This window comes from Xiphophorus maculatus, chromosome 17 (genome assembly GCF_002775205.1).
Source record: "Xiphophorus maculatus strain JP 163 A chromosome 17, X_maculatus-5.0-male, whole genome shotgun sequence".
Taxonomy (NCBI): Eukaryota; Metazoa; Chordata; class Actinopteri; order Cyprinodontiformes; family Poeciliidae; genus Xiphophorus; species Xiphophorus maculatus.
In genome coordinates, this window is record NC_036459.1 from 5,374,210 (window position 1) to 5,402,116 (window position 27,907).

Here is a 27,907-nt window from a genome sequence, read left to right on the forward strand (position 1 = left end):
TCACAAGCAATGCAGTAATTATGTCAAATAAAAACAATTGTAAGTCCCACTGTTCTAAGCATAATCTTAGAAACATTACTGACAAATATTCCTGGGGAAGGAGGCATTTACCATAGATTACTTTTTATAGCTGATGAGATATGAGGCCTTTACACTGTACCTTTGAGGCTTAGTAATTTTTGCCTGCATAGCACCATTGTTGGCTTTTGCAGCCACACATCCATTTCAGACATTCCTGTTTGAAAAGGTGTCCTTATCATCAAGGAAACAAAGACTTTTCTGGTTACAACATCAGGTAGTCATACTCTGTTGTTACAGTATCAAACAGCTATCTTAATAGAGTTTTCATTTGAAAAGGACATGATCTTCAAGGCGCTTTTTGTGCCACAAAAGTGTATTTTAGAACTATTAGGCATGAAAAATAATAAAAAGTTCGGAGTGTGTTTTGTTTTGTGCTTCAAAGTTTGTTTCTCTGAAATCTGGCTCTTGTCGAGCACTGACCTTGCACTCTGGCCAGTAAATACCCTATTGGTGGACGAAGTTCTGTAAAATAGACGCTGTATGCTTGGGCACTGAAAGCAGAAAAGTGGAGAGAAAATATTTTGCCTTGAGTGCTGTCATTGTCCCTTTTTGGTTTGTCTATTTAGAGAAAAAAAAAAAACAGTGAGACAAACATGAGTGCATGTTTCAAACTGCATCAGTGGCAGTAAAGATTTTAGTTGTCATAAGGAGCTTTTCAAATACAGAACCAAACATAAAGGCTGCAGAAAAAAATAAACTGGTATTTTGCATAACATATAAGTAATTGAATTATTATATATTTTTCATAACAACATACATATGTAACTTAAAAACAGAAAAGCACAAAACCATACTGTACTAGTGTACAGATGTCTTTGCAGGGTTTGTTAAAAAGACTAGATATTAGGGCTAGTTTAAATTAGATCATTCTAATTTTTAGCTAGCATAATAAATTACAGTCAAAATAAAAATAAATAATAATGCAATATCCCATTCTGCAGAATAATGTAGCATGTGCATCTTTGGAAATTAGAAAATTTGGCATCCTCCTTTGTGGACTCCTCCCAGATAGAACACTGTGTGGTTGAAAAAAATGCAGTGTATTGAAACCTCATTCTCCTTTATATCTGTCTAAACCCAGAGTTATTGCTGTCTGACCCAAAGTGTTAAGAGGAGAACACTGATTTACAGCTCTGAATAAGACTATTTCAGCCAGCCCCGTATTTGACAGAGATTTGGAGGGAGCTGATTTTAAATCTATAGTTTGCTCTGGTGTATACAGAGAAATACAGTTCTGGAAGTGTTATATAACAGATTTTCTGACAATATTTCTTTGTCTGAATATGAACATGAAAGGTTTTTCTTCTCCTTTGTTGGCCTTTCTCTTGGGAGAGCAGGTTTCACTCTTTGGTCCATCTCCAGCTCTCCTGAGTTTCACTTACAGAAAGCAGGTTAAGCCGCTTGGTACAGCCCAAGTCTGTGCTGACATGAAGCTTTCAGGGGAATTTTGCTTAGTGAACAAATTTACAAAAAGAGTTGAAATGGCAGGCATCCAAAAAAGAAAATCTATGTATTTTTGAAGAATTGGATACCTGAGAAGAGATTTAGGTTAGGGACGTGTTTTCAAGCTAATCCACCATCATGCTTAATCCATCATTAATGCAAGTGATGGGAATATTAACCGGTTTTCATCGATCCACGGACATGCACATGCGTGATAGGAATGCATTGGTAAGGCAGCTTTAAATTTCTGTGCTTTATAAAGGAAATTTTTAATTAGACCAGATTTTACCTCATTGTATCGGTTAAATTCGATGTTAATGTACAAATGCAAATAAATAAATAAAACTAATTATTGACCAACCAGCGCTTCCTGTAGACCGGAAGACGAAGAAGCTGTGCGGGTAGGCGCGCGGGCTTAATTACCACAACAAAATTGGCGGAGCCGATATATTCACCGCCACACTTTGGCTTTTGCAAGAGAAACGGACAGCTTGATAAAGCAAATACTGTTTGCAAAATGTGCGCCCTTTATTGAATACACTTTAAGCACGACTAACCTTATCACTCACTTGAAACTGCGACATGGAATCAGCGTGGAGACGCCTATCAGTCCATCGTCTTCCGAGGCAGATTCACGTCGTTCTTCATCCTTCAGCTCCACGCATGGTGAGACTAGCATTTCATCCCTTTTTAGCGGATATTTCACTATTAATATCCGCATGCGCAAAAACCATAACAGATGCCGTATACCCCTTGCTGGTTTTTGTGTGTGTCTGGAAATTTCACGCATGCGCACCACGCTGGAGGGCATATAGACTATGCCACCCACGGCCACGCTGCCGCGGTAGAACAATTCCGTGAACTAAATGAAGCTTGGAGATGTAGGTATTATTAATTCAATGCAGTGGGCCACAGCAAAGCGAAAAATAACGCAGAAGAATAACTCAAAACTATTCGTATTCATTTTTTCTCGCGCGAGGATGCATGCAGGCTAATTGCCATAGCAACTGACGACACGACATTATATTATGCATCAGGATTCAATGTCAAAAAAACCCTCAAACATTTTCCACGCAAAGATTATATGATCATTAATAAATGATAGAAATTTGAATTGCTTCATTCATTTTTATTAATGAAAAATTATTTAAACAAACATATTTTTCAGCTAAGTTCATTTAAATCCAGAGGCATCTTGATGAGGAAGTAAATCCTATATAATTGAATCGCTGGTTGATGAGGATGTTAAATGTATTGGAAGATCGTAGCTTGTGAATCCAGATGTGTATTATCTGGTAGAGATCAGAGATTTCCACCCGTAATAAAACCATATACCTAATACAACAAATAGAAAATTAGACAATTAGATAAATTGGATTCAAATGATTATTTAAAAAAAAAAAAAAGAGTTATCATAAAGTTACAGTCAGAGAAAATGCTTGTATGTGAAGCAAACCCAAGTACATCTCTATATGAGAATTTTGCTCTCTATTTTTTCCAAGTATAAAATATTTGTTTGAATGCAAGGCATTGAGCTTGTTAAGGGAGTGAGAGAGACATCCTTTAGGTTAACAGTTGGAGAACTGCGGTATTTCTAGTGTGAGATAATGCAAATGCTATTAAAGATGCATTTAAAAAAAAACAAAACAACATATACACATTTTTGTCAGAAGTGCCATTAAGTGGGGAGGGTACTGTATTCTGTGTGTACCAGATGCAGTGTGTGGAGGAGCTTATAAAAGCTTAGATGCAGTGTTTTGGTCCACGGGGGTAAATGGGAAAGGGGTGTTGAAAATCAGAAAGCAGATCGTGCGAGTTCAGTTTAATCCCCAGTGATAACATTGACCAAAACTGAATGCTTGTTTTGGGGTGCGAGTGTGCATCTTTGCATAAATACCTCAAGTCAGGGATTTTTACTTATGCAGGTTTTCTAATTCAAATCCACTGAGAAAATAGTCCACTGAGTTTTGTAACTGAAGAGCTTAGCAATTGTTTTCTAAGCTACACTTTGTACATGTTTTATGTTGACTTTAACTTCTTTTGTTTTATGTATTTTGATGTGAAAGATTTAGCTTGTAGCAATGTGCCTTCTAGGCCAGGAAGTTCTCAAGGGACTTTCTGCTTAAATGGAGGCTGAGTATTACTAATAAAAAACAAATTCTGTAAATAGAAATATAGGAGTTGTCAACATGCTGTTGCTATGTGATGTAGACAAATTTAGATAATCTTAAACATCACAGTTTTTAGTCTAATTTCTGTTTCAACAACCTATTTTTCCACACTTGTAACAACCGAGACATTTTTAGTCTTTTTTTTTGCTCTGTCTCTGTAACAGCTGCTCCACTGAAGGTCATGCCTGGCCATAAACCGCGACAGTTATAAATGGCTCGCAAGCGTTTTGTGCGGAAAGATGGAGGCGATAGGAGCAGATAGACGGCAATTGAAACAAAGCAAATTGAGGAGAGAGAAAGATCAAAGCAGGGAACGATAGTTACGATGAATAAAAGGGCTTTAAAAGATCAAAAGTGTTCACTCTGTCTTTTTGCCCACATTACTGCCCCGGGAGGAGAATTTTCCCCTCCAAATTCGGCAAAGTGAGTCACCCATTTTCCTCAAGGTTGACCAAAGTGCATATAATTGCAAGATTTGTCTGTATCTCAGCATCGTCTATGTGTGTGTTATTCTCAAATTCTCCTAACCCCACTGCACCAGTGAATAATAACCTCTAATTAAACATTGTGGTTGATTAAGCAGGTCTAAGAGTCTCTTTACCCGTATAGGACTGAGACAACAGACAAATTAAAGAGCCAGGAGCTTTTCAGGCTACAGTGGAATAATTGGTGAAATAAAATTGAAGCTTTATGGGTGTGATCATCACAGTTAGGGGTTTTTTATTAAGAGCAACTAAGGAAACAGAAAGATATTTATTTAGTGAGTTGTAAAGGTTTTTAGGGATGAATGCAGAGCTGGATGCAAGCTTGGTTAAATTGCTGCTTTTGATCAAATAAGTGCAGGAACATATGAGAGACGTATCCATGCTATCAATTAAATAGCAATTGAAATTCAAAAATGTAAGCCCATGACTCTTGGGAATAGAGGTGCGCAATTATAATAAGCAGTATAAGCAGAAGTAAATGCAATTTTAAAAAATCCTGCACACAATCAGGCTGGGTTACCAAGGTGAACGAAGAATAAAGAGTTCATTGCAGTAGAACTAAAAGTAAAGTGGTTGACAAAATTTCCCTGCTGGGATGAATAAAGTAATTCTATTCTATTCTAAAAACTAGACCATGTTACCAAAACATGTGTGAGGAAGTTTTTATATCCACATTTAGATGTACAATGAAAATAAATGAATCTTGATTTTATATAAATGTCAGCCATTAGACACCAGAGGCATTGACAACATGACAGATTTACATAGCCCTTTACGAGGCAGACTTTTTTATTTCTTTGTTGTAAGTTTCAATATTCAAAATCAAGTCTTTGACCCTTAAGTCAGTAATGAATTGATTTAGCCAAATGTTTTTTTCTTGTGCATCTACTGCTGTCATTTCCAGTTACTTTTGTTTTCAGGTATTTTTTTTCTTCGGCCTCCTCGGTCGCAGGTATAATGCAGCAAAGCAGGATTTTATAACCTTGGAATTTCGAACTGGGGTCTAGGAAAGAAATAAATTGTAATCATATATGAACCTTTTTTCCAACTCTTATCTCCAATATATTACATGAGCAAAGTGGTTCCATGTTAAAATATCAGAGCAGCAAGGCAATTTTCTTTTAATTCCACCACAGCGAAAATTTTTTTATTTTGAAACGCAAAAGAAGATCAACATTTCAGCTGTTTTCAACTTTTCACATTTGTATATGTTCAGGAGGAAGGGTTTCCTTGCCGATGAGCAGCATATGCAAACTTTATCATAGTCCACAAGCGTCTCCACTGCTCCAGCACTCCAACTAATCTGCGTTCCCTCAGAGACTGTCTTGTGTCCTGGACCCCCATTAAAACTAACCACAGCAGTGTCATGGTTGTTAAAGAGAACACAATTAGAGGAGACATTAACAATGAAAATTAATTTCCTGTCATCCCCTCCCTGGACTATCAGCCATTGTTGCTTGAAAACACCCAGTGACCGCCTTCTCTGGAAATTTTTTTTTTATTTATTTATTTTTTTCCTACCCTGCTTTTTTTAGTGGGACTGTTGCTTTTATGGATGTGCTGAATTTTCTATCAGCTTGCAGAGTAAATGTGCTTGCCATTCTCTGTGAGATAAACTACTACTCTTTACTGACCAAATCAGGGTGGTTAGAGAAGGAGGTTTACTGAACTGAACCTAAAGACATCACTTTTCTCAGTAATTAATTGACAACACCCTTTGTGCATGCTCATTTCTCTAACCTGCTGTGTCCTTGCTCTATGTCCCCATGACGACACAGCGCAGCACACGTTGGGCTGGCCACATTTTCTGACAGAAAGAGTAATTGAGCATATTCCTCTTTAGCACAACACAGGCTGTCTGTAGAACCCAGCAACAGAAGGGGGAGGATGCGGATTCTAAGAGAGTGATGTAAAATCAGCGTGAAAGAACGAGCAGAAAGAAAGTAGAACGATGGGGGGGGTGGGTTGATACCGAGCGAAGAGACGGATGAACGTTTGAAATGCGAGGCAGTGTCCAGTCTAAAAGGGAGAGAGCGTAAACTGGGGATAAAAGGAAAGCTTTCTCGCGCGTGCATGAAAATTTTACACCCGCGTTCTTTCCACTTGAGCATCACTTGGGACTGGACATCTGCAGAGACCACCAGTTTGATGGCTGAATATTTTAACAATGCTTTGAAGCTATAGAGATGACTCGCTTTATTCCCAACTAATTTAAATATACGATTTCACAAAAAAATATAAATATTTGCTTGTATGTGTGCAGAAAAACTGTTGCACCAGTAGGGCTGTAATTAGAAAATGCCTTTGTGTATTTTTCTTCTTTTGAATATTATGTTAATAAGACCTGTTTTAGAAAAGACTAGAAATTAATTGTCCTTTCTTTATCTGTCAGAAGACTTGGGGATTCTCAGTGGCTAATTTATTGAAAGCCGATCTCACAAATATGTAAGATAACACCATCTTTTTTTCACTTCTTTGTGGAAAAAAGTTATTATTAAATCTCCAATCTTGCTTCCTTCTGATAACCTTCTAATGTCCTGTATAGGTTTCCCTTTTGACCAACATGGGTCAAAAGGGAAATGTATTTTTTTATGCTATGTCATTCGGAGCTTATTTAAAAGTAAAGAAAGCTTTGTTTTTAGATCTTTTCTGGCTAAAGAAAAACCCACCCTAAAATTAAGTGACTTGTGGTTGTGTAGACTGGAGTCCTCAGTTTCAGACAAAAATCGGATTTTTCATTTATGGTTGCAACTATTAATTTTATTATTTGTAGTATGCTTTCTCTTGTAGGTGGTTAACTGCGCTGCATTGATTGGTCAATTCAATCAAGAACAACATCAAATTGCCCTTTGCACATAACACTCAAGACTATATCAGCATGTTCATTCTTGCTAGATGTTTACTGATTTTGTACACAAATTTCATTAACTAAGTAATTTTTCATAATGCATTGGTGTATTTTTTCCATGATTAAATGCCTACATAAAACAACTGCAATTATTGAGTACTGCTGATATTTTCTATTTCACAGCCCGAAAAAAAAAAAGGGAAATTGATCTGCTTCAAACCTGTTTTTATTAGAGAAAATCCTGACAAGTTGATTCTTTCAATAGGACCCTCTTAAGATATTGTCTTTTTTGTTTTGTATTTTTTTTGCACAGCAACCAAACAGTTCTTCACCAGTTCTGCTGCCCAGCCCCGGAGGCCCCCGAGGCAGAGACCTCCACTGCCTGTGTCCCCAGGTAAGAAGATTCCCCTCACAGTAACATCTTCACAAATGTTTTGATTTTCACTTTTATTTAATTTCCGTTTTTAAGATCCTTTTCTCAACTGCAGCCTCTTCCCATGCATCCTGTTAGTAACAGTGCTTCAGTAGCTAAACTCTTGTCCAGTCAGCTGCCTCAGAAGTGGTGTCTAAAGTTGAAGTGGTTGTAAACGCTTCAAGGTCTTGCAGGGAGGAAAAGCCAGAGTTCTCTCTTGAGTCTCTAAAGTCGCATGGCGGAAGAAGCCTTCCACAGATTTAGATTTTGAAAGGGTTTTGTGCTTCTAAATTCAGAAATATTGCATTAAATAACATTCCTTTAAAGTTTTCACAATTAATTACTTTTAGGTCATTTCAAAAATTCTGCACGCAGTTAGATGCAGGTATTGTCTTGGCAATTTTAGACAGAGCTGGCTGCTTGCTCGCCTTCCACTTTTGTTTACACAAGTGCAGTCCACCTACCGAGTTTCACTGGAAATTATAGCATTCAACCAGCCAAAGCACATCAATAGCAATTAAGCCATTCACCCGAAAATGGTTTGTTTGTCGCAGACTTTGGTTTCTCATAGGATTGCTTTGCTGCATTGTTCGAGCTTGGCAGAGGACAGAGGATAAGCAAACACACTTGATAGCAAATCATAGCCCTTGCACTGCTGGACACAATAAGTGGCAAAACGGCTTCAGACCAACAAATGCTGATGCAGACGCTCTTTAAACAAACTTATAGGCCTGCATGGTGTGCAGCCAGCTGCATGAACTGATGTAAAAAATTTAAGAAAAAGTTTTTTAAAAACCTGTTGAGATCAAAATTCAAAATGTATTTCTTACACATTCATATTATGTGTACATAAACGATTAAAAAAAACACATTTTTAAGCTATTTTAAGTCTCGGAATTGATAAAAAACAATCATACAATTTTGAAATCAATCTGAAGGATCAGTTCTCAACCTTTCCATAAAATCATCAATTCTTCTAGATGAGATTAGTAAAAAGAGAGAAGATCAATAAAACATATAAGACAAAACAGCTACTGGAATCCAAAAAAAAAGAGAGTGAGAAAAGAAAACATCTCCAACATATGTTTGATTCCTTTTTCATATTCTTTCAAGAGGTCAGACTTGCACTTTTTTAAAGGAAAGGTCTGGCATAGTTATTATTTGGCTTTTAGCCATGTGAATTAATTTACTTGCATATACATTCTTACAGTACACTGGGCAGAGTATGCTTTAAAACTAGTACAGCAGCAGAAAGGGAGGAGAATAAGAAATCTAGAACTCAAGGGAAAATTAAATGGATTATTTTGGTTCGTTTTTAGGTCCTAGTCTTTGTAAGAACTGAGAAGCATTAACTTAGAGTTTTAGGACTCTAATGTCTTTTAGGATGTAGAAAAAGAGAAACATAAGCTGAGGAGTGGAACACTTTAATGCAGCTATAGGATTTAAACAAGAGCAAAAACAGAATAGAAATAACTTTTATTGTCCCACTGCTGTTGGTGTACCAGCACGGAGCACGCAGATTTACACAAAAACAAAATTATTAAAACAAAACTTAGTATATAATACTATACAGTAAGTAAATTCAAAACATAAGAAAATAATGTGCAATTAGAAATAGCAAAGATATAAAAAAAAACAGTAGGATAATTTCAAAAATGTACAAAATGTGTTTGTGTGACTGCAGGTTGTCATCAGATTTCTTTACTTAAAAAAAAAAAATCGGTGAGAGAAAAACGTTTGCTCCCTCCCTTTAAAAATGGGGAGCAGGTGTTCCCATTGTTCAGGCGTCTTCGGTAGATTTAGATAATGTCCCTATGCAGCATAAAAGGTTGAGAAAGAAAGTGTGAGGCAGGGAAAGTTTGAGGAGACTAAGTCAAATTCGAGGTGTTCCTCTGCACCACACCAATCAAAAATTTGTCACTCTTAACGCTCAGACGGCTCATTTACACGGAAGGTGATTTCAAGATAGATGAGACGTGAAGGATGTAAAGTCGCGAATCAATCAGAGTTTATTGAGTCGAACTTTGCTTGATAAAAGGTGTATCGGGCTGTTGTGTTGTCTAATTGTTTTGTGCTCTGAAGGCCACTAACAAAGGCTTCAAACAAAGAGCACAGCACAAGGTCCTTGGTAACTTTCAAGACTTTAAAACGTCCCCCTGGCAACCTCTGAAGCAAACCACTTCAAAGCAGGACCCCCTGGGGCTGAGACAGAAAGCAGCTTGTGGTTTTTTGTCTTTTTTAATTTTGTTTGTTTTGGGGTTTTTTTGTTCTTGTTACGTCTTATCTCTTTTTTAGAAAGCTGTATTCTGTTCAGGTTGATTTTCTGTATTTCCGCATTGTTGTCAGTAATTGGTTGATCATCCTTTCACGTGGCATCCCCACATCCCAGCAACATAACTCCACACAGCACCCCCTCCCTCCCCACCACCCCTCTCACCTCATTGCATCCGTCATCACTCATGCTCACTCCATTCGGGCTTGTCTCCACAATGTGGTCATATTGATTCCAAAAAAAAAAAAAAAAGTGCAATACTTCCATGTTGGTAAAGTCTACTAATATGTGTTAAGACTGTCATAGTGCATCAGTGTGTGTAGAATAGGGTCCTTCCCATGTTGGAAACTTGGTGAGCCTTCTTGTTGACACATGTAATGCATTTGTGTTCATGTGAAAAACAAACAAACCAAAAAAAAACCTTATCATGTTGCATGCTTTGGCTTGGCAGTAATCAGGCATCCTGTAGCTCCCTGTCTTATTTGTTTGTGTGAGTGTTAGTGTGTTTGTGCCGTGTGTCACTGCAGTGAACATGGCATGCAGTAAACAATTTAATATACAGTGCCTTGCAGATGTGTTGCTGTTTCCCATTTTAACAAACACAAAAACACAAAGTCATGCAACATAGAATCAACAATCAAAACATGACATTAAGTCAAGTGCCATCGTTAAATTTGTAATTGATTATGTTTCAAATACAACTCTAAACAGGTGGGTTTCTAGTCGAGATTTAAAGGATACTATGTGGAAAAATCCGTCATGAATTTATATTTGGCTTCCTGAGTCAATACTTTATTGCATCACTTTTTACTGGAATTGCATTTGCAAATCTTGTGGGGGAGGTCTTCACCAGATTTACACATAGAATTTCTTAACTTCTTCTTTTCAATAGAACTCAAACTTCTTGTAATTGTATGAAGAGAATTCTAAAACATATTTAGGCCTGGATTGAGACTAACACATGAGTAGTCTTTGATCTAAACCTGCATGAGTTTAGATCCAGTTAAACTGCTGGAAGATGAACCTCCATCCCAGCCTAAACTCTCCCGAAGCCTCTAAAAGGTTTTTCCACCCGTAATTAAACTCCATCCATCTTCCGGTCACATTTGACCGGCTTCCCGTTCCCCGGTGAAGAAAAATATCACAACATGATGCTGTAGCCACTGTTTTCCACCGCAAAGATGGTGATATATCTGATTAATGTACGCTGTGTAGTCTCCAAGGGTTTTACAGAACAGCTGTGGATAATCTATTAAGGTTTTATCAGGAAAATATTTGTAGAATTGTGCACTATTTTCCTTCAACATCAAAATTATGCCCTGTTTTGTGTTGGTCTTTCACATAAAACTTAAAATATTTTGAGCTTTATGGTTGCATAGTGGAAAAAAATAGGAAAAAGTCCAAATGGTATCAACGCTTTTGCAAGGCACTGTAGTTAATTAATACATATAACACTGTAACAGATCATCAAGGCCAGATTGCACAAAATCTTGAGATATTTTACCAACTTGTACTTGTGCAGAAAGTTTTAATGTTTTCACAGGGCAAATCTCTGAATTAGCATATCAAAGACTTCTAGCACCTTTCACAAATACTGACTTAAATTTTATGCCAATAAAATTTAAAATGAGCCATAGAAATGATGCATAGTGCATGGTTTCCATAAATGCTTTTGCTGAATTTGCAAGCTAGCAAAGCCTCAATAAATGTTTTGCTCCAAAATGTGTAGTTGTTCTAAACTGAATTTGAGCCCTATTTTCATTTGAAAATAACATTTGGGATTATCATTGATTGACAGAATGCTAGGTTGTGTTAGTAACTTCTTACATACTGAATAATATATTTTCATGTGGGTGTTAAGGTTTTTGTTGTGAATGTATGGAAACATGTAATGCATAGGATTCAGAACATGTATAAAAACTGGATTGATCCTGTTGTCCGGCAGAACTGAAATATTTCATGCTGAACTAAACCTCATTAACGTAAAGAGAGAGCTCAACACCACTGCCATTTTAACACGCAACAAAACCTTCTTTCTCTCACTGGACATGTCAGAGAGATTGCAATCATGATTATGTTTCATTTGCGCTGCTTCTGGCTCGAATAATTTCAGCCTCCGTGTCAAAGGGGGTCAGTTTGGAAAAGGGCAAAACCAGGAGTTGCAACAAAAGCCCGCTGCTCCAATTGCCATGCTGCTTTTGGTAAACACCTGAGTTTTTGTCCTTTTGTTTTGTTGGATTAGGTAGAAACAGAAAAAGGACCCAACTTGGTATGTGAGAAATCATTAAAAAGAGGGAAAAGTTTGAGCTGAAAAGAGAGGAGTCAGGTTTATGCTGTCACATATAATGAGCACCCAGAGGAGGCCGAAAGCTCATCAGGGTCACCATCGCCAGGTCTAAAACGGGCACCAGAGGGTTTGGAGACAGTGGCGGATTTGTATCCCAGCACATAACGTCACATCTATAATCGCAGATGGAGTTGGCTGATTGTCTGAGATAGCTACAGCCTTTCAATTAGTTGTGTGAGCCATCGTCTGCTGTGCTCTGCTTCGTTTGCACATGGGAGTTCTATTGTTACCTTTATAAGACCGCTGGGGAGCTGGGGCTCAGCTTTCTGCTTTGCAGCAAAAACAGAAGTGCTGCAGTCGACAAACAGGAGCCCAGAAACCTAATAAAAGGAGGGGGAATTTTATTTAAAAATACATATATACTTAAGCACCATTCAACCAATCTAAAATACCATCCAAGTTTATCTCACCATCTTAACAAAAGTGGTTGTTGTTCAGCTTGGTGTTCCTGTAGTTGTTTTGAGAGTTGAATCTGTTGAATTTAACCCTGGAGAGTCATAGAAATATGCAAACACCGGAAAGCTAAGAACTTGCAACCTTGGTGGGTGTCTGGTCTCTGTGATCTTAAAACTGAACTTCCTAAAAGGTAATGAGCAGACTAGCTGGAGCGTAATAATAATGGGCTCATACTACAGGGTTCCTGCAGCATTTTAAAATGTAAAAGACTAATTTTTAAGCTGCTCAAATTGGGTCCCTTTTTTAAAATCAAAAACCCAAACAAGAGGAAATTTTCAGACTTGCTCTGTAAACTTGAGCGCTCAAACAATTTGACTTCAGGGAAAGATTATTCAAGTGAGTGGCTTTAGATGCTAGAGCTCGTTAAGATTTGTATAAGTTTGTTTTTCTTCTTAGGTTAAATTATATGCAGGTAAAAAGCTCCTTGGTTCTGACTCACTCTAGTCCTCTGAGAAAAACGGTATTGTGATGGGGTTTTTTTGGCCACATAGTTAAATATAAACTGTTCAGTCAGCCTTTGGCAGGTGTTGGCTCCCACTCTGGCCACGATGCTCTGTCCTGTCAAAGCTGCCAAACGTTTCACTCTTTCCCCTCAGCAGGTCCCAAAAAAACTGACATGTTGCTCATCATTTCAAACCTCTTAAAATTAGCCCTCCTGTGGTCCTCCTAACCAAATGCCACACACATGCGCACACCAGCGCTTTAATTACCTATCCTAATTAGCATACACAATCTGCCATTTAGCTAGTCAGAAAGGAAATTATCTTGCAAAGTCACAAAGCTTCATCTTGATGAGCACATAATTTTTTTAGGCTTTTTTTGATCATGTCCTCAATTGCTGCTAAGGCATCCATCCAAAAGATGCATTTAAGCATATGATTACAATTTAATGCTAGGCATTTTATGACTAAGTATAAAAATGCTAAAAGGCAGGAGAATAAGAGGTGTGTTTTTAGCAACTGTTGAATTATGACTTGAGAGAAACATAAAAAGAAGGACAAAACATTTGGGTTGTAGCCAGATCCGATTTAAGAGACTGAGGTCATAACATCCTTGATCATAAGTACTTCTAAAAAGGATTTTCAGCGACCCACAGAGAGAAGAAAGTAGAAAGAATTATGGCATTTCTGTTGGTAATGAATTTAATTATGTCACTCTTTTCTATAATTAATGACTGTATTTAATATTAAACTGACATAATTATTGGAGTCCTGCAGCTTGAAGTGGCCTGAATAAGGACTTTATAGTTTATATCCAAGTAAAAAGGAAAAAAAAAATTATTAGAAATAAAGGAATCCCTCATGAAACAGTTTTTTCCTCAGGGAAGTACAAAAAGTAGTGATGTACAACATTTGTCCAATTTTGCTTTTTCATTAAGTCTTTCTGACAAAAAAAAAATCAATAACTAACTTTTTCCTGTTCTATTACAGCACCAAACCTAAGAATGTTGTGTCATCAGGCTACATGACATGAAGTAATTTTGCAGGCCTAAGAGAGGGCCACTGAGGAAATCCACAGCTGATTTTGTTCACCCAGAACAATGAGAAAACTTATTCTCTATCTGCCAAATAAGATCTGAACAACTTTGATCACTACAGTCTTTAGAGCTTCTGGAAAATGTCTTGATTAAGGAAATATTTACCATCTGCAATATTTTAGGGAGATAAAAGCAAGAAAACATCGCAGGAACATATAAAGGCAGATCATAAATATGCTACTTAAAAGATACATCATTTATTTTAGAAATTTAAACGGTGAAGATCATTTAGATGATGGTTTGGGATGCACAGGAGACATAACCTGAGACTTGTTGGCTATCAAGTTAAATTTTAGTTCCAGATGTTTCCTATGTTTGCTTAATGGTTATTTTAAGCTCTTTTTAAGTAGCTTGAATACCTCTGCAAAGTATTGTATTACTGAGGCATTTTTTCACCTCTTTGAGGTGTGCAGCAGCCACACGTGTTGGCCGACTAACTTGTTATAAAGTACAAAACACCCTCTGCTCTTCTTCCTCTCTCCATCAGGCTCACCTGTCCATCTGAGAATTGAATTTCACGAGCGATACCCCCGGCCACAGTTTCCTTGAACTCTTTGTTCCATAATGTAATACTTGTCGCCTGTCTATGCCTTTTTCTGCAATACAGTAAATGTTGTGGCGTTGGCCGTCACGCTGCTTCATCAAGTGACCTTGGTTGCTGGCTGTTTTGTTGTCATAACGGAAAGCACAGGAGAAAAGAACGCAACCAGGTTTTTGAACATAGAGAGATTGCCTGTTTTGCTTTCCCCTTCTGCCATGACCTAAAAAGCTGCAGACCCAGACGAAGCAAAAGTTTTTATTTCTATTGTCATCTTCCATTGGGCCTTTAGGGTTAGGCTTCTGGCCTATCAGAGAAGCACGATCAACATCATTATCCTCAGGGGTCCCACCATTTAGCTGTTGTTTCTTTTGTTTCTGGTTATTTCCATCAAAACACATTCTTTGGGACACATGTAGCCTAAATTCATCCAAATATTTGAAACCTCTACAGGGAATGAATAAGAAAGGAGCTTTAAAGAATGTGGGAGCTTGGAGTGGTTTCTAATTAAATTGATGCCTTGAACTAATTTATTTTCACCCTAAGGTCTCTTTTATGCAAGACAGCCAAAGCAGAGCAGCGACGGCACATCTGCGCTTCCTTCACTGGCTCGTTTCTTTATACGCATGAGAGAAGAAGCTATATAGGCAATACACAAAGAGGACTGCTAGGCTATGCTATATTCCTGCAAGTCAGCTACTGCTGTTTCTGTGTTCAAAAGCTTGTGTGAAGTCCGTGGTGCTGAAAGTCTCGCTCCTCCCAGCAAGGTTGTCTACGGCACACGCAGGCGTGGCAACATTACTCTGTGGCTGAAATAAATCAACATCACGAGCATAATACGGTTTTAATATGTTGACATGACACAACTGGGTTTTCTTTCTCCGCTCTGGCATAGATATTAGATAGTTCTGATCGGAAACCCGCTCCAGAACTGTATACGGACCAGTGAACTTCGCCTGAAACGGAGAAGTCACGACTGGACACAAAGCCAACACTTGATCACCCGGCAGAAATGTGCGCGCCTCAACACGCCGATCGAACAAGCTTTTCATTTTCTTCTGCGCCACAGTCAATTTCTCCTTAACGAGGTCCCGTGCCAAATATAAGCGTCTTCTGAAACCATTAACATAATCCACCAGGTTTTTCGGTGGAGCAGGCTCCGTCAGCCCGTCCGCCACCACAGCCAACGGACCCTTCACGGTGTGCGCAAAAACCAGTTCATTCGGGCTAAACCCGGTGCTTTCCTGGGTTACCTCTCTGGCGGCCAGCATTAGCCAAGGCAAACCTTCCTCCCAGTCACCCGCCAGTTCTGTACAGTAAGCGCGCAGGAGAGACTTCAGAGACTGGTGGAAGCGCTCCAAGGCCCCCTGACTTTCTGGATGATACGCTGTCGCTTTACTATGTCGCACCCGTAGCTGTTTCAGAACCTGACTGAACAAATGAGATGAAAAATTAGTTCCTTGGTCAGACTGTATTACTTTAGGGATGCCAAACACCGAAAAGAACTGAGTGAGTGCACGTACAACTGACCTAGCAGTAATTGTACGTAACGGATAAGCTGCTGGATAACGTGTAGTCTGACACATCACAGTGAGCAGATATGATGACCCAGCCTTTGAGCGGGGTAACGGGCCCACGCAGTCGATTATCAAATGCTCAAATGGATCAGATGCGGCAATAATTGGGCTTAAAGGAAACGGTTTCAAAACCTGATTAGGCTTGGCTATGAGCTGACAGACATGACACACTTTAACATAAGACGAAACGTCCTTTTTAAGACGCGGCCAGAAAAAATGTCTTAGAACCCGGTCATACGTCTTGCGTACACCAGAATGGCCAGCCTCGTCATGAGCAACTTTTAACACTGCGGAGCGGAGTTTACTGGGAACCACTACCTGAAACACCGGCTCACCCACAATGTCAGCATGTGGTGACCATTTCCTCACCAACAACGCGTCCTGCAGGAAATATCCACATGCACAGTCCGCTATTTCACTCAGCGGGCGCACCTGATCGAAAAGAGTCCTCAAAGAATCATCGGCTCGCTGCTCCGCCGTGAACTCACTGCAAGACAGAGACACAGGAAAACTGGACAAAGGCAAATTAATTTTATTCGCACATTTCCCCTCTTGTCCGCTCTGCGCGCGCGCCATGGCCCGAGTAACTGCACATGCGGTAAATACATCTGAGAATTCCCTGCGATTCTCATCAACCTGAGAAATGATCCGCTCAACTGGCTCCGACGAAACCAGGCCATCCCACGGCACAGTGTCCACCCACAAACGCGTTCCAGCTAAACCGTTACCCAAAATCACAGAGACTCCGTCAATTGGCAAAGCAGGGCGCACAGCTAATTGTGCGACACCAGTAAATAGTTCGCACTCGAGAGACACTTCATGTAATGGAACAAACATTACGTTCAATCCCATTCCCCGAATCGGAACACAGGCACCTGTCTCAGACTCTGCCGAGAACGGCAACACGTCAGCTCTAATGAAAGAATCAAACGCCCCAGTGTCCCTCAGAATCTTAACTTGAACCTTTTCCCCGCCGTTTGGCAGAAACACAAACCCCTCACGAATGAAAGGCAGATACGAGTCACCTACTTCAGAACAGCGAGCGCTCCTGGTGGTCATTGAAGGACTCCGCACCGGCGCAGCCAAGCCAACTCCTTTAGGAGCAGTTTGAAACTTTTCCGTTCCAACCTTGAGCCGATGACAATCCGCTTTAATGTGTCCACGTCTGTGACAGTAGTGACAAACCCGACTATCTGAGACCGGACTTTTAAACTGTCTCGCCTCAAGTTGCCCAGCAACACCAACCCGATCAACGCGGCTCACGTTTCGCCCAACAAATTGTCTGAAACCCACATGATCTGAAAAATCCTTATGAGTCAGCACGTAATCGTCTGCCAACACTGCAGCCTCTGACACATTCTTAACTTTCTGCTCATTTACGTAAGTTGCGATGTTTTCCGGTAAGCCATTTTTAAATTCCTCCAACAAAATCAGGTCGCGGAGCTGATCAAAGTTCCTAACGTCCTGTGCAGCGCACCACCGATCAAATAAGGCTGTTTTAATACGGCCAAATTCAGTGTAACTTTGAATGGCGGCTTTCTTATAGTGGCGAAATTTTTGTCTATATGCCTCAGGCACGAGTTCATAGGCTTTTTCCACTGCACTCTTCACCTTATTATAATCTAAACTGTCACCAGCTGACAGCGAGGCATAGGCTTCCTGTGCTTTACCAGTAAAAACGCACTGCAAAAGCAACGGCCAAACCTCTTGAGGCCACTTCAGTGTCTTCGCCACACGTTCAAACAAGACGAAATATTTATCCACATCCAACTCTGTAAAGGGTGGAATCAAGCGAATGCATTTGTTTACGTCAAACTCTGCCCGCGCAGAAGTACCATCCAGATCAACAAAAACGCGCGCAGACTCGCGTTTCGCAGCCGCATCTAATTCCAATCTGCGCATCTCCACTTGATGGTGCAGCTCCCTCTCACGGAGCTCCAAACGGCGCATTTCCAACTCCAACTCCAATTTACGGACCTCAGCGTTAAACGCCCCAACCTCACCCAAGGTAGTCGGTTCGGGAGGTGGCAAAATGTGTTGCTCAACCAACGCGGCATACAGTCGCCTTTTAATAACCTCCTTTTTCTCCTGTTTAACCACAGGTACTTCAAACTGAGCAGCAATAGCTATGAGATCATATTTAGTAGCCACACTAAACTTCTCTAAAGAAGGCTCAGCTACAAAATCGTCCAGATCAAACTCCATTGTTAAGCAAAAACGGTAATCGCACACCACAGGAAGAGAAAACAAGCGAAACTGCAAATACAGTGAAAAGTGAAAGTAAATTGAAACCAGTGCACAACGGGCCCAAAGTAATTATGTCCCCACTATACTTAACCTGCCTGCCACGACTCACCTGCGTAACTAATACCTGGCACTTCACGTGGATCGGCGGCGGGTTTATTAAGCACTAACCCAGTAAGAAATTAATCTTACGGATTGCCCCCGAGATCACTGCTTGCACAGTGAACGCTAACCGCAAACCCCCACGACACTACCAAAAAACAAACAGGTGAAGTCTAAAGCGACAGCACCTCTTAGCCTAGCAGGAGACACAATCACTAGAACAGAACAAACATTGATGCACAAGCCCCAAAACATTCCACTCACCTGTACACCGGACCAATCCACCAAACAAGCCACAGCTGCCCACAACAAACAAACCGGTTAAGAAAGCCGCGTCCCACCTACAACGATGATGTCACCGCGTACTCCTACAAATAGGAAAAAGATCAATGAAACACGTCATGCACCCAAACCCACAAATTACCAAACGGTAGAAATGTAGTTTTTGACGAGCCCCCATTTGTTACGGCCCGGCTCGGATGGCCGCAACAAAAGTAGGGAGGACACGGCAAACCCAACGGTTTTTAACCTCTTGCGAGGCATTTATTTAAAAACACAAGGTGTCAGCGCCGCCTCTGAGTCCGGATCGCGTCTGCTTCTGTTGTCAGCCGGCCACACACACCGATTGATGGAACGGCGCTCCTTATATACCATCCAGGTCTGGGAGGCACCTCCCACAATCAAGGACCTAATGGAAAAGCAGCCTGCACTATACAGCACACACATACAACAGCACCGCAGGGGCGTCACAGCTTGTCTCAGTATTGTGACATAAGAGGCAGATGTTACAGCCGGGAAAAGAACCAGTGAACATATCCAACCAATAATACAAAAATCAAACCAATTAATAAATAAATAAAGTTGCATGTAATAAAGTGGAATGACACGCTTACCAACATTGTTAAGTAGTTTTGTTGTTATTAACAGATTAAAGACATATTCTGTATTGAGACAGTATTTTGACTTATTGCTCAGGTTTGATCTTGACACATTGTGCACATAAACAATCTAAATCATTTTGAGCTCTTGAGGAGCTTCTTTCTGTGCACTCTGATCTTCACTTCTCCCCATATGTTTTCAATTGGATGCAAGTCAAGCCTAGCCCATATATATGTATTTTCTTCTGAAAATAGCTTGAGCTTCCTTGGCTGTGTGTCTGAAATCAATGTTCAACTTAAAATTCTTCTTCATCTTCAGTTTCTTTTCAAGAATTTCTCAGTTACTTTCTCAGTTTATTCTTCCAACAATTACGTCCTATGTTCAAAGGCAGCCTCATTCCGTCATGTTCCCACCTCCAAATGTTGGTTTACAGTTTCTGGGATGATTCGCAGTGACATTCTTCCTTCTCCAGTCTACAGTGACATCTAAAATATTACATTTTTGGTCTTGTATGATCAGGCTTTTTCTCCCAATGCATTACTGAGTAGGCAAAATGTTTGGCAGAAATCTTGTGCATATTTGGTTTAAGGTCATTATGTCCTTTCTACTTCTGCATTTGGCCAAAACATTCTAAAATGTAGAAATATGTTCATAACCAATGATATCAGGGCATTTCAAGCAGAAATTTGCTAAGACTTTCTCCTGAAAGTCTTGGCATAAAAAGGTTATGAGAAACCTTTTTATCCAATAGGGATTTGAATCAGCTGCTTTGGTGACTTTCTGTCATAGTGCATCTTCAAGTTTTTAATGCATATTCCCCATGCAAATCGAATTTAACATATGAACTAAGTTCATTAGACGTTTTTGTATGTGTGGATTACTTTGGCTGCTACTGATGTCTGATGGAAATTTCTTGCCGAGTATCTCTGTTAGAAAAATACATCTACTGACATGAGCATGTGTTGAAAACTTAATTTAACTCTGTGTCACAGGGAAGATTCCCACAAAGTTACAAAGTTGCTTTTGTGCGTTTTCAAATGATTAAGCATATATAAATACATAAAAAAAATACAAGTAACATTGAAACATTCAGTAACTGAATTTATTAAGTGGAACACAACACATAGATTACACACAGATTGATGTATTAAAGCTTTCATTTCTGGTGGTTATGACGGTTCTCTGCTTGCAGTAAATAAAGACACAATGTTTGAGTTTAGAATATTAAAAAAATAATAATACAGAAATATTGGCTTGATGAAAAGCATGTCTAATTCCTCCTAAAATGTTATTTCTAAAAGGTGCTTTTTATCTGATAATCAAGACTGATTGGAATGCATATTTTAATATTGAAAGTGACTGTATCTCTTAGAGACCACAATCAGCCATCCTTTTACTTTTGAATATAAAAAAATGGTAATTTTGTACTCTTTTACACACACATACACACACACACGCACACCCACACACACACACACACACACACACACCCGCGCGCACACGCACCGACACACACACGCCCACACACCCACACACACAGCTGTGGAAAGAAGTATATTCAAAGAAGACTGTGAAGATTGCACACATAAAAGCCAGTGTATTAGTCAGGAGTATGAGTCAGCCAGGCAGAGCGGTTGTATAAGGTGTTCTGTGGCGCTAAAGGACAATCAGGTTAAGAAAGAAAGTCTTTAATGATGCCATTGTGATAAGTTATCATTGCTTGAGACTTGTTTTAGATTTTGTCAGCCTGCAGGGTTTAAAATAAATTGCCACAGCGCCTGTTATGTTCGCCATTATGAATATTTTTTAAAGCTTCCCTAATACAATATAATAGAACCTTCGTTTGGGTATATTCCAACCCAGCCAGTCTTCTACAGAATTGAATTTCTGAACATGTTTTATCACATTATTATATAAAGCAAGGTGAATAATGATTTCCATCATTTCTGAGAATTTCCTCCTTTGTCCTTGCAGACACAGCAACAGAAGGCCACAGTATTTTCTGAGATATGCAGCTATTACGCCTATTATCCAGTAACAATATTCTCTGCAGCTATTTTGGTGAAAAATCTCAGGAATAAATCTACTTCCCCCCCCCCGCTTACGTGTTCAACCTTTTTCAAATGAAAAGGACCAGTGTGTGGTGCTCTTTCTCTCAGCCTTAGCACAGATCTTTCACCTTTGTAGATCAATCCTGCGTTCTGGTTACGAGCAGCTCTTGAGATTTCAGATAAAGATTTAGAAAACAGTGGCAAATCTCTCCAAAAGATGAGATTGCATTTCTGTTTCCCTCCTTTTGTTCCTTTCTCCCGCCGTCTTTAATTGTTCACCATCTTATTAGTTTCCATCATCTTTGAGGCCCCTGAGTGCCCATAGCTCCAATCTGCGGCCTGGTCAATAGCTCAACTCACGTCTGAATATGGAGCGATAACATGTCCCCAGTGTGTAGGTGAATGTATGAGACAGAATCAGCCAAGACAGAAGGCATAATGTTTTGGGATAAATATCCATTCTCTTCATGTAGCTGACCCTCTATCTAAATTGCCCAGAGCTCCAACGACGGATAAAATAAGTTGGCTTCTCTGTACAGCAGGGTGTGCTCATGAGAACCAGAAGCTCCAAGCAGTCACAACATCTGTCTGCCCACATGACTGCACATGTTGTCCTGACCTTTATGCTTATGGCCATTTGCCCATGATTTCATCCCATGTCCCCCATCCAATTAGTCAACTTTAATCTCATAGTTAAGCTGTAAAGAAGTAAATGATGGCAGTTTTAGAAAAAAAAAAGATACACACGCCCACACACAGTCTGCATCTTTATCTGGCATGCAAAAAAGGGAGCCAGAATCCAGAATGGGGGCATTAGGAGGTAACACGAATGGCAAAGAGACGGCCTGAAACCAGATATCAGTTGAGACAGAGAATTTGTTTTATACAGGGCAGTGAGTCTTAAGGATCAAATGAGAAGACACTCTTAAGAGGATAGATTCCTTATCTGGCTTTATTCCGCCATGCTGCTAGTCTTTTATTGTTCTTTTTACCAACTCACATTAAAACCAAGGGCGCAGCATAACAGATCTTTTTGTTCTGCATTTATTGCATTTCTCTTTTACTTTTAAATGTAAGCAAAACTCCCCCAAAAAACAAAACATGGTCCCTGTAGGGACTCTGTCAATCTAGGGACCATGCAATCAGTGTAGCTAAATCTTCACCCTTTGTTGCCTCTTGTATGTTTTTTTGTTTTTTTAATTGTTGCGCCTGTTTGTTCCTGATTTTATTATGCAGTAAATTACTGTGTAGTTTATGTATAATGTGACTGTTGCTACACTGAATCAAGCTAATCGTCAGTCAATTCAGTTCTTAAAACATAGCCTTCCTAAGATGGCTATGATCTCCTTAGAGAAAGTTCTATGTTGACCAAAATCCAACTCATAAAATTATTCTGTTGATTAAAAACGAATGCTCCAGACAATTTATTTGTAACCGCTGATGCAATTAAAGCAGCAGTTGTGAATGTATGACATAGTGGAGCAGCTAGTTGCCTACATGTGCCAGGGCAGTTAGGTGTACAAAGACCATATCGTATGAGATTAACTTAAGTCAAGACGGCATCTGGCATCACAGACAGGGCACATCAGTGAAATAAGAACTTGTATTTGTATGACCTTCAGCCATTGGGATTATGTGTATAGATGTGTAGGAGGAGGAGGTGTGAGAGTCTCTGGAGAATGTGTGTGTATGAATTTGTCACCTGGAGGTACAAAGTTGTTAGATTGGTGAGAAGGGCAGAGGCCCTGTTCACTCAGTGTACAAGAGCAACACAGGACAGGTATTCTCAAGTCCCAAAGCCCATAGCAGCTCCAAACAGGCAGACAGACACTTGGCTCCCCCACAAAATAGTTATTTGCCAGAAACAGTGGTAGGTTTGCAGCAAAGCACAGGAGCTGCAGAGCCCAGGCAAAAGAGGAATGAGAAGAGACGTATAGCATTGACCTATACCTGCTAAAGCTCCCCTCAGGGCAGGCCAAAGCAGAAGTTTGGTCACCCTGGCTGCCAGATGGTCTTCAAAGTCCCTAAAAGCAAGACAACCCTGGGCTGAAGAGAGGAAGCTTCCCCCAGAGCACCCTGCCTGCTCAGCAGGCTTCAGCTGGCCTCACTCGGACCAAAGTGCTTTTTTTTTACATAACTACTAACATGAAAAACTATTACTGGAACCATTTCGAGAAAGTAAAAAAATAAATGTTGACCATTGTTTTTAATAATCAGCTTTGTCAAAACACAATACTGATGTTATTTAACACAAGGGTTATAGTTCACAAGGTTTAATAAGGCTACTCCTATATCTAACAAAATTGTGTCCCCTGCAGCTCAGGGGCTTCGGCACAATCCCCATTTTTAGAAATCGTTTTGGCCTTGCATGCACTTGAAGACCATGTGTGTCAAACCAGTGGCCAAGTACTTTTTATGTGTCACCTTCAAGATAATGATTGTGTGCTTAAATATTTTATCAATTAAATCAAAGCAGTTTTTATCTGTATGCAGCCAAATTACATCAATGTGAAAAGATTATCAATACTATCTAACTTTAAGAACTCATCGAATGATGAGACAGCCATTTGCTCATGTTTTATCAATACATTCTGCCATAACCCTTTGAGGACATTCTCGATCTTGATATGGCCCAAAAAGATAATGAGTTTAACAACCTTGGTGTAGACAAATGAACGTTCAGTGTTTTAAAATGATAAAACCCTAGCCCCACTTCCAACCTAAACCCTTATCCCCAGCATATTATGTCAGTAATATGTGCATGTCTTTTTTTAATATATCAGTTTCCATAACATTGTTACAGCACAACATAGGAGCCTGATTTACTTACTCACTTGATTGTTTTTGTTTGGGTGGAAATATCTCTTGAAATAATGTACATGAGGAATATTTTTTAAATTTAGATTTATCTTTAATCAAGACATTTGTAATAGATCCTAGAAAAATCTCTCTATTTTTAACTCGTTCTTATCAATGTTTTGTAATCTTACATATTGAACTAGTTCGAAGACTGTAGGAGAGCAAGAAATCCATTCACTAAACAGGCACTGGGAGTAACAATATGAAAAAGAAATGTTTTGCATTTGTGGTGACCTTAAGGGATACAGTCTTTTCCCACTTCTCCCTCTGAAGGGACGTTAGGTGTCCCATGCGACATTGTCAAGTTGAGAGTGGATCACCGCGTACTGCCCTCGTCCTCCCCTCTTGTGGCTTGCTGACAGCCTCTTGACGGTCCATCAGCAAGGAAATGGATGGAGAGGAGGCGCTGCTGCAGGGGGAAGAGGCAGGGGGAGAGGACATGCAAAACTGCTGACGAGGCTCTCTGCCTCACCGTCGCCTCACTCAGCGTAATGAGAGATGTGGATGACAGGGATGAAAGCCAGTGGAAGTTAAAATACAGGTTGGGGGTTAGTGTCGGATTGGAACGAAATGGAAAAAATAGTGAGTTTGATACAAGAGCGTGTTTCAGCTCTACTAAGGTATCACTTTAAATTGAGTACTCTGTTCTGTTAAAACTGACATTTTGTCCTTTTTCTTTACATTATAATTAATGACTAGCCTTCACACTATTAAAGGCTGATGAAAGGAAAGAGAAAAGAATTAGGGAGGACAGCTTCTGTTCTAACTGTCATGCTTTGGAGCACCGTGAATTAATTATCTTGACTTCTAAAGCGTATGTGTTTATTTGGTTTGGGAAGTACCAGATTAGGGAAAACCGAGGGAAAATAACCAATGAGCAAAAATTAACTCATAGAGAGAGCTGAATAATAAAACAAAAGTTCTACTGACCATAGAAAGAAAGGTTAACACAAACATAAGAGTGTAAACCAAATATACAAAGCAGAACACAATAAAGAACTAAGTTCATTCATGTTGACAGAAAAGAATGAACTTAATTTATTTGTGAATGAATTTCAAACAGAAAAACACATGAAAACCTAAAGCACAAACAGCCAAAGATTTCAGATTTGTATTTTACCACCTGTTCAAAACTAGTTTTTTCCTCTACTTCACCATCATGTGGGAGTTATGTCATTAACATTTCCAGAAATAACTGTCTAGGATAAATACATCTTTTGAAAAATAAAAGAAAACCAAGCTGAAAGTTAGTTTTTGTAACTTCTTTTGGAAAACTTAAATTTTGACCCCTTATTGTAAAGGATAGTATACTGAAACTCTAATCTATAATTAAAATGCTGCTGCACTTTCAGTGCGACTGTAAAGGTACGGCGAGCTTATTTCAAGATAGACCTCTCACATTTTGACTTTACCAAAAGGCCTGCTCATGTTCAGTCTATCACCTTTATAGAGGACCATTGTCAGAGAAAAAAGATTAAACCAGAACCAGCACAGACAGATTCTGCAAGATGTAATTGAAATTTTTCCAATTCTTCTCACTCTGGTGATAGGATAGCAGCTGAACACGTGCCGCAGTCTCAATAGAAACACAACTCGACCCATCATCATCAGACGTTTTGTTGCTTGTTTTTTTTTTTGCCAATGGAAAAACAAAATGAAACCTCTTCCTTTTTTATTTTATTTCCCCTTGAAACTAATTTCACCGATGAGGGGAGACTGATTTGCAGTATATGAGCTTGTCTGTCTGTCTGAGAACAGTGACAGATAATGGAGAACGTGCTACAGGGTGAAAAATGGCCCTTGTGTTGGGCCATGCCTTTCCTGGTTCAGTGCCATTTTTACAATAAATATTCCCCTCACTTCTTTTTTTTTCTTTTTTTTTTCTTTTGTGGCTTGAAGCAGTGGTGACAAAATAGGTTTATGGGGAAGGAAATAAATAACTTTACTGTGAGGGTTCCCATATAATCTGGGAACTCTCTTTAGAAAAATAGACAGCACTAGGTGTTTGCTGGAAGTGTTTAAAATGATCTATGTACTTATTTTGGCCTTGGTGGTGTAGAGGGGTACCATCTCTTATGACATTCCAAAATTGAAACTTGGGAGGTTTAGGTGGCGATCTACCAGTGCCAAGCAAGATTTCAAATATGTGACATCAGCTTTAATTGTCTGAGTTCTGTTTTCAGCAAAAACATAGTGTACTTGTCATATTTGTGTATTTGTTTCATATCCTCTTTATAGTTCTACAACCTCAACATCTCTGCTGTGCTTGACTCAGTTAAGTAAGCTGAGCTTTTTTGAGCATGTGTACTACTATGTATTTTAGAGCATTTTGCCTACTTCCCCTGCAATGCACTTGCAGTGTGTTTTAATCAGATTGAATTGTGCTGCATAAAATGCCTTTAAGTCAACAAATCATATATTATTTTCTGTTGCAAAAGCTTTTGAAATATGATTGATATTCACTTGAAAAAATTACTGAAAAAAAGATGTGAATAGACTTTCTGGCAAGCGGATAAAAGCACCACTACAAAAACACTAACTAATAAAAAACTCCATATTGGCCGACACACAAAAGAATTTGAGAACTGGCAAGCATATAATTTAAGGTAGTTAAAGCAAAATTTAGCATTTTATTTTTATTTTGTGTTAGTTAAAATTAAAGTTTTAACTCATTCTCTCTTAACTTTTGATTTTTTTTTTTTTTAAAGTCCCAATTTAGTATCTTACTTGATTCCTGCGTGTGATGTGAGGTCCAGCTGCCACTGGATTAGTCCAGTGCTATTTCTTTTTAATCAGTCAAGGTATCCAGGTCATCTGCATGTTGTATTCATTCAATCTTTTCATCCATTTTCCCTGCTCTGTGTTTGATTAGAAGAGGACTCAGAGATAAAGAGAAGTAGGGTTTTGATCTGAAATGTTATGAATGACCAGAAACTTCTTAAACTATATTTTCAAATGTTTAAAAGATTGTAAAAGCAAACTTGGATTTAATGTTGTGCTAAATACTCAACAGACTGATCTTTGTATGTTTTCCTGTTTTAGGTATATTAAGTTTGCTATTAAAATTTTAGCTGGGGGTGCAGTATTACATAAGATCATACCTTTGAAAATATAGTTTTAAAAATTCATTGAATGCCTAAAATTAATGTAAAACTCTCACTACATCATTCTCCAACCATGCTTTGGAGATTATACATTACAGAAAATATATGTAATTTACATCTATGCTGCCATGGCTGTTCTCCTTTCTCTTCAGAGGAGAGGCTAAATTCACAGCTAAGGTTTTTGCAGCTTCGTTGCTTAACTTTCACATCAACATTCAGCTGGACTGTCAAACTGGGGTAGGCAAGCAGCACTTTGATCATAACCACTGTGGGAGGAATGACAAAGCGAGTGGGGTTTTAGCTGAATCATGTATATCCCATTATCTTTTTGCCTCAATAAAATGCACACTTTAACCAGTGATATATGAAGCAATTTGTATCAGTGGTGTCTACAAGCCAGCCATTAGTTGAATGTGAAAATGCAATCTTAGTGTATACGTCACACAAGATTAAATTAATGGAGACTCTTCAATTATGCACTGTGAATCAAAATTCTATAGT

The 27,907-nt window shown here is 39.1% G+C and overlaps 1 protein-coding gene across 2 annotated transcripts in view; it reads left to right on the plus strand.

Moving 5' to 3' along the window:
• The window catches only part of LOC102218983 (IQ motif and SEC7 domain-containing protein 3-like), a 95,772-nt gene that overhangs the window by 12,857 nt on the left and 55,008 nt on the right, over positions 1 to 27,907 (plus strand). For both annotated transcript variants that reach the window (XM_014471868.2, XM_023350229.1), the window contains exon 2: positions 7,342 to 7,422. In XM_014471868.2, coding sequence (XP_014327354.1) covers positions 7,342 to 7,422 — 81 coding nt within the window. The remainder of the gene's footprint in view (positions 1 to 7,341; positions 7,423 to 27,907) is intronic.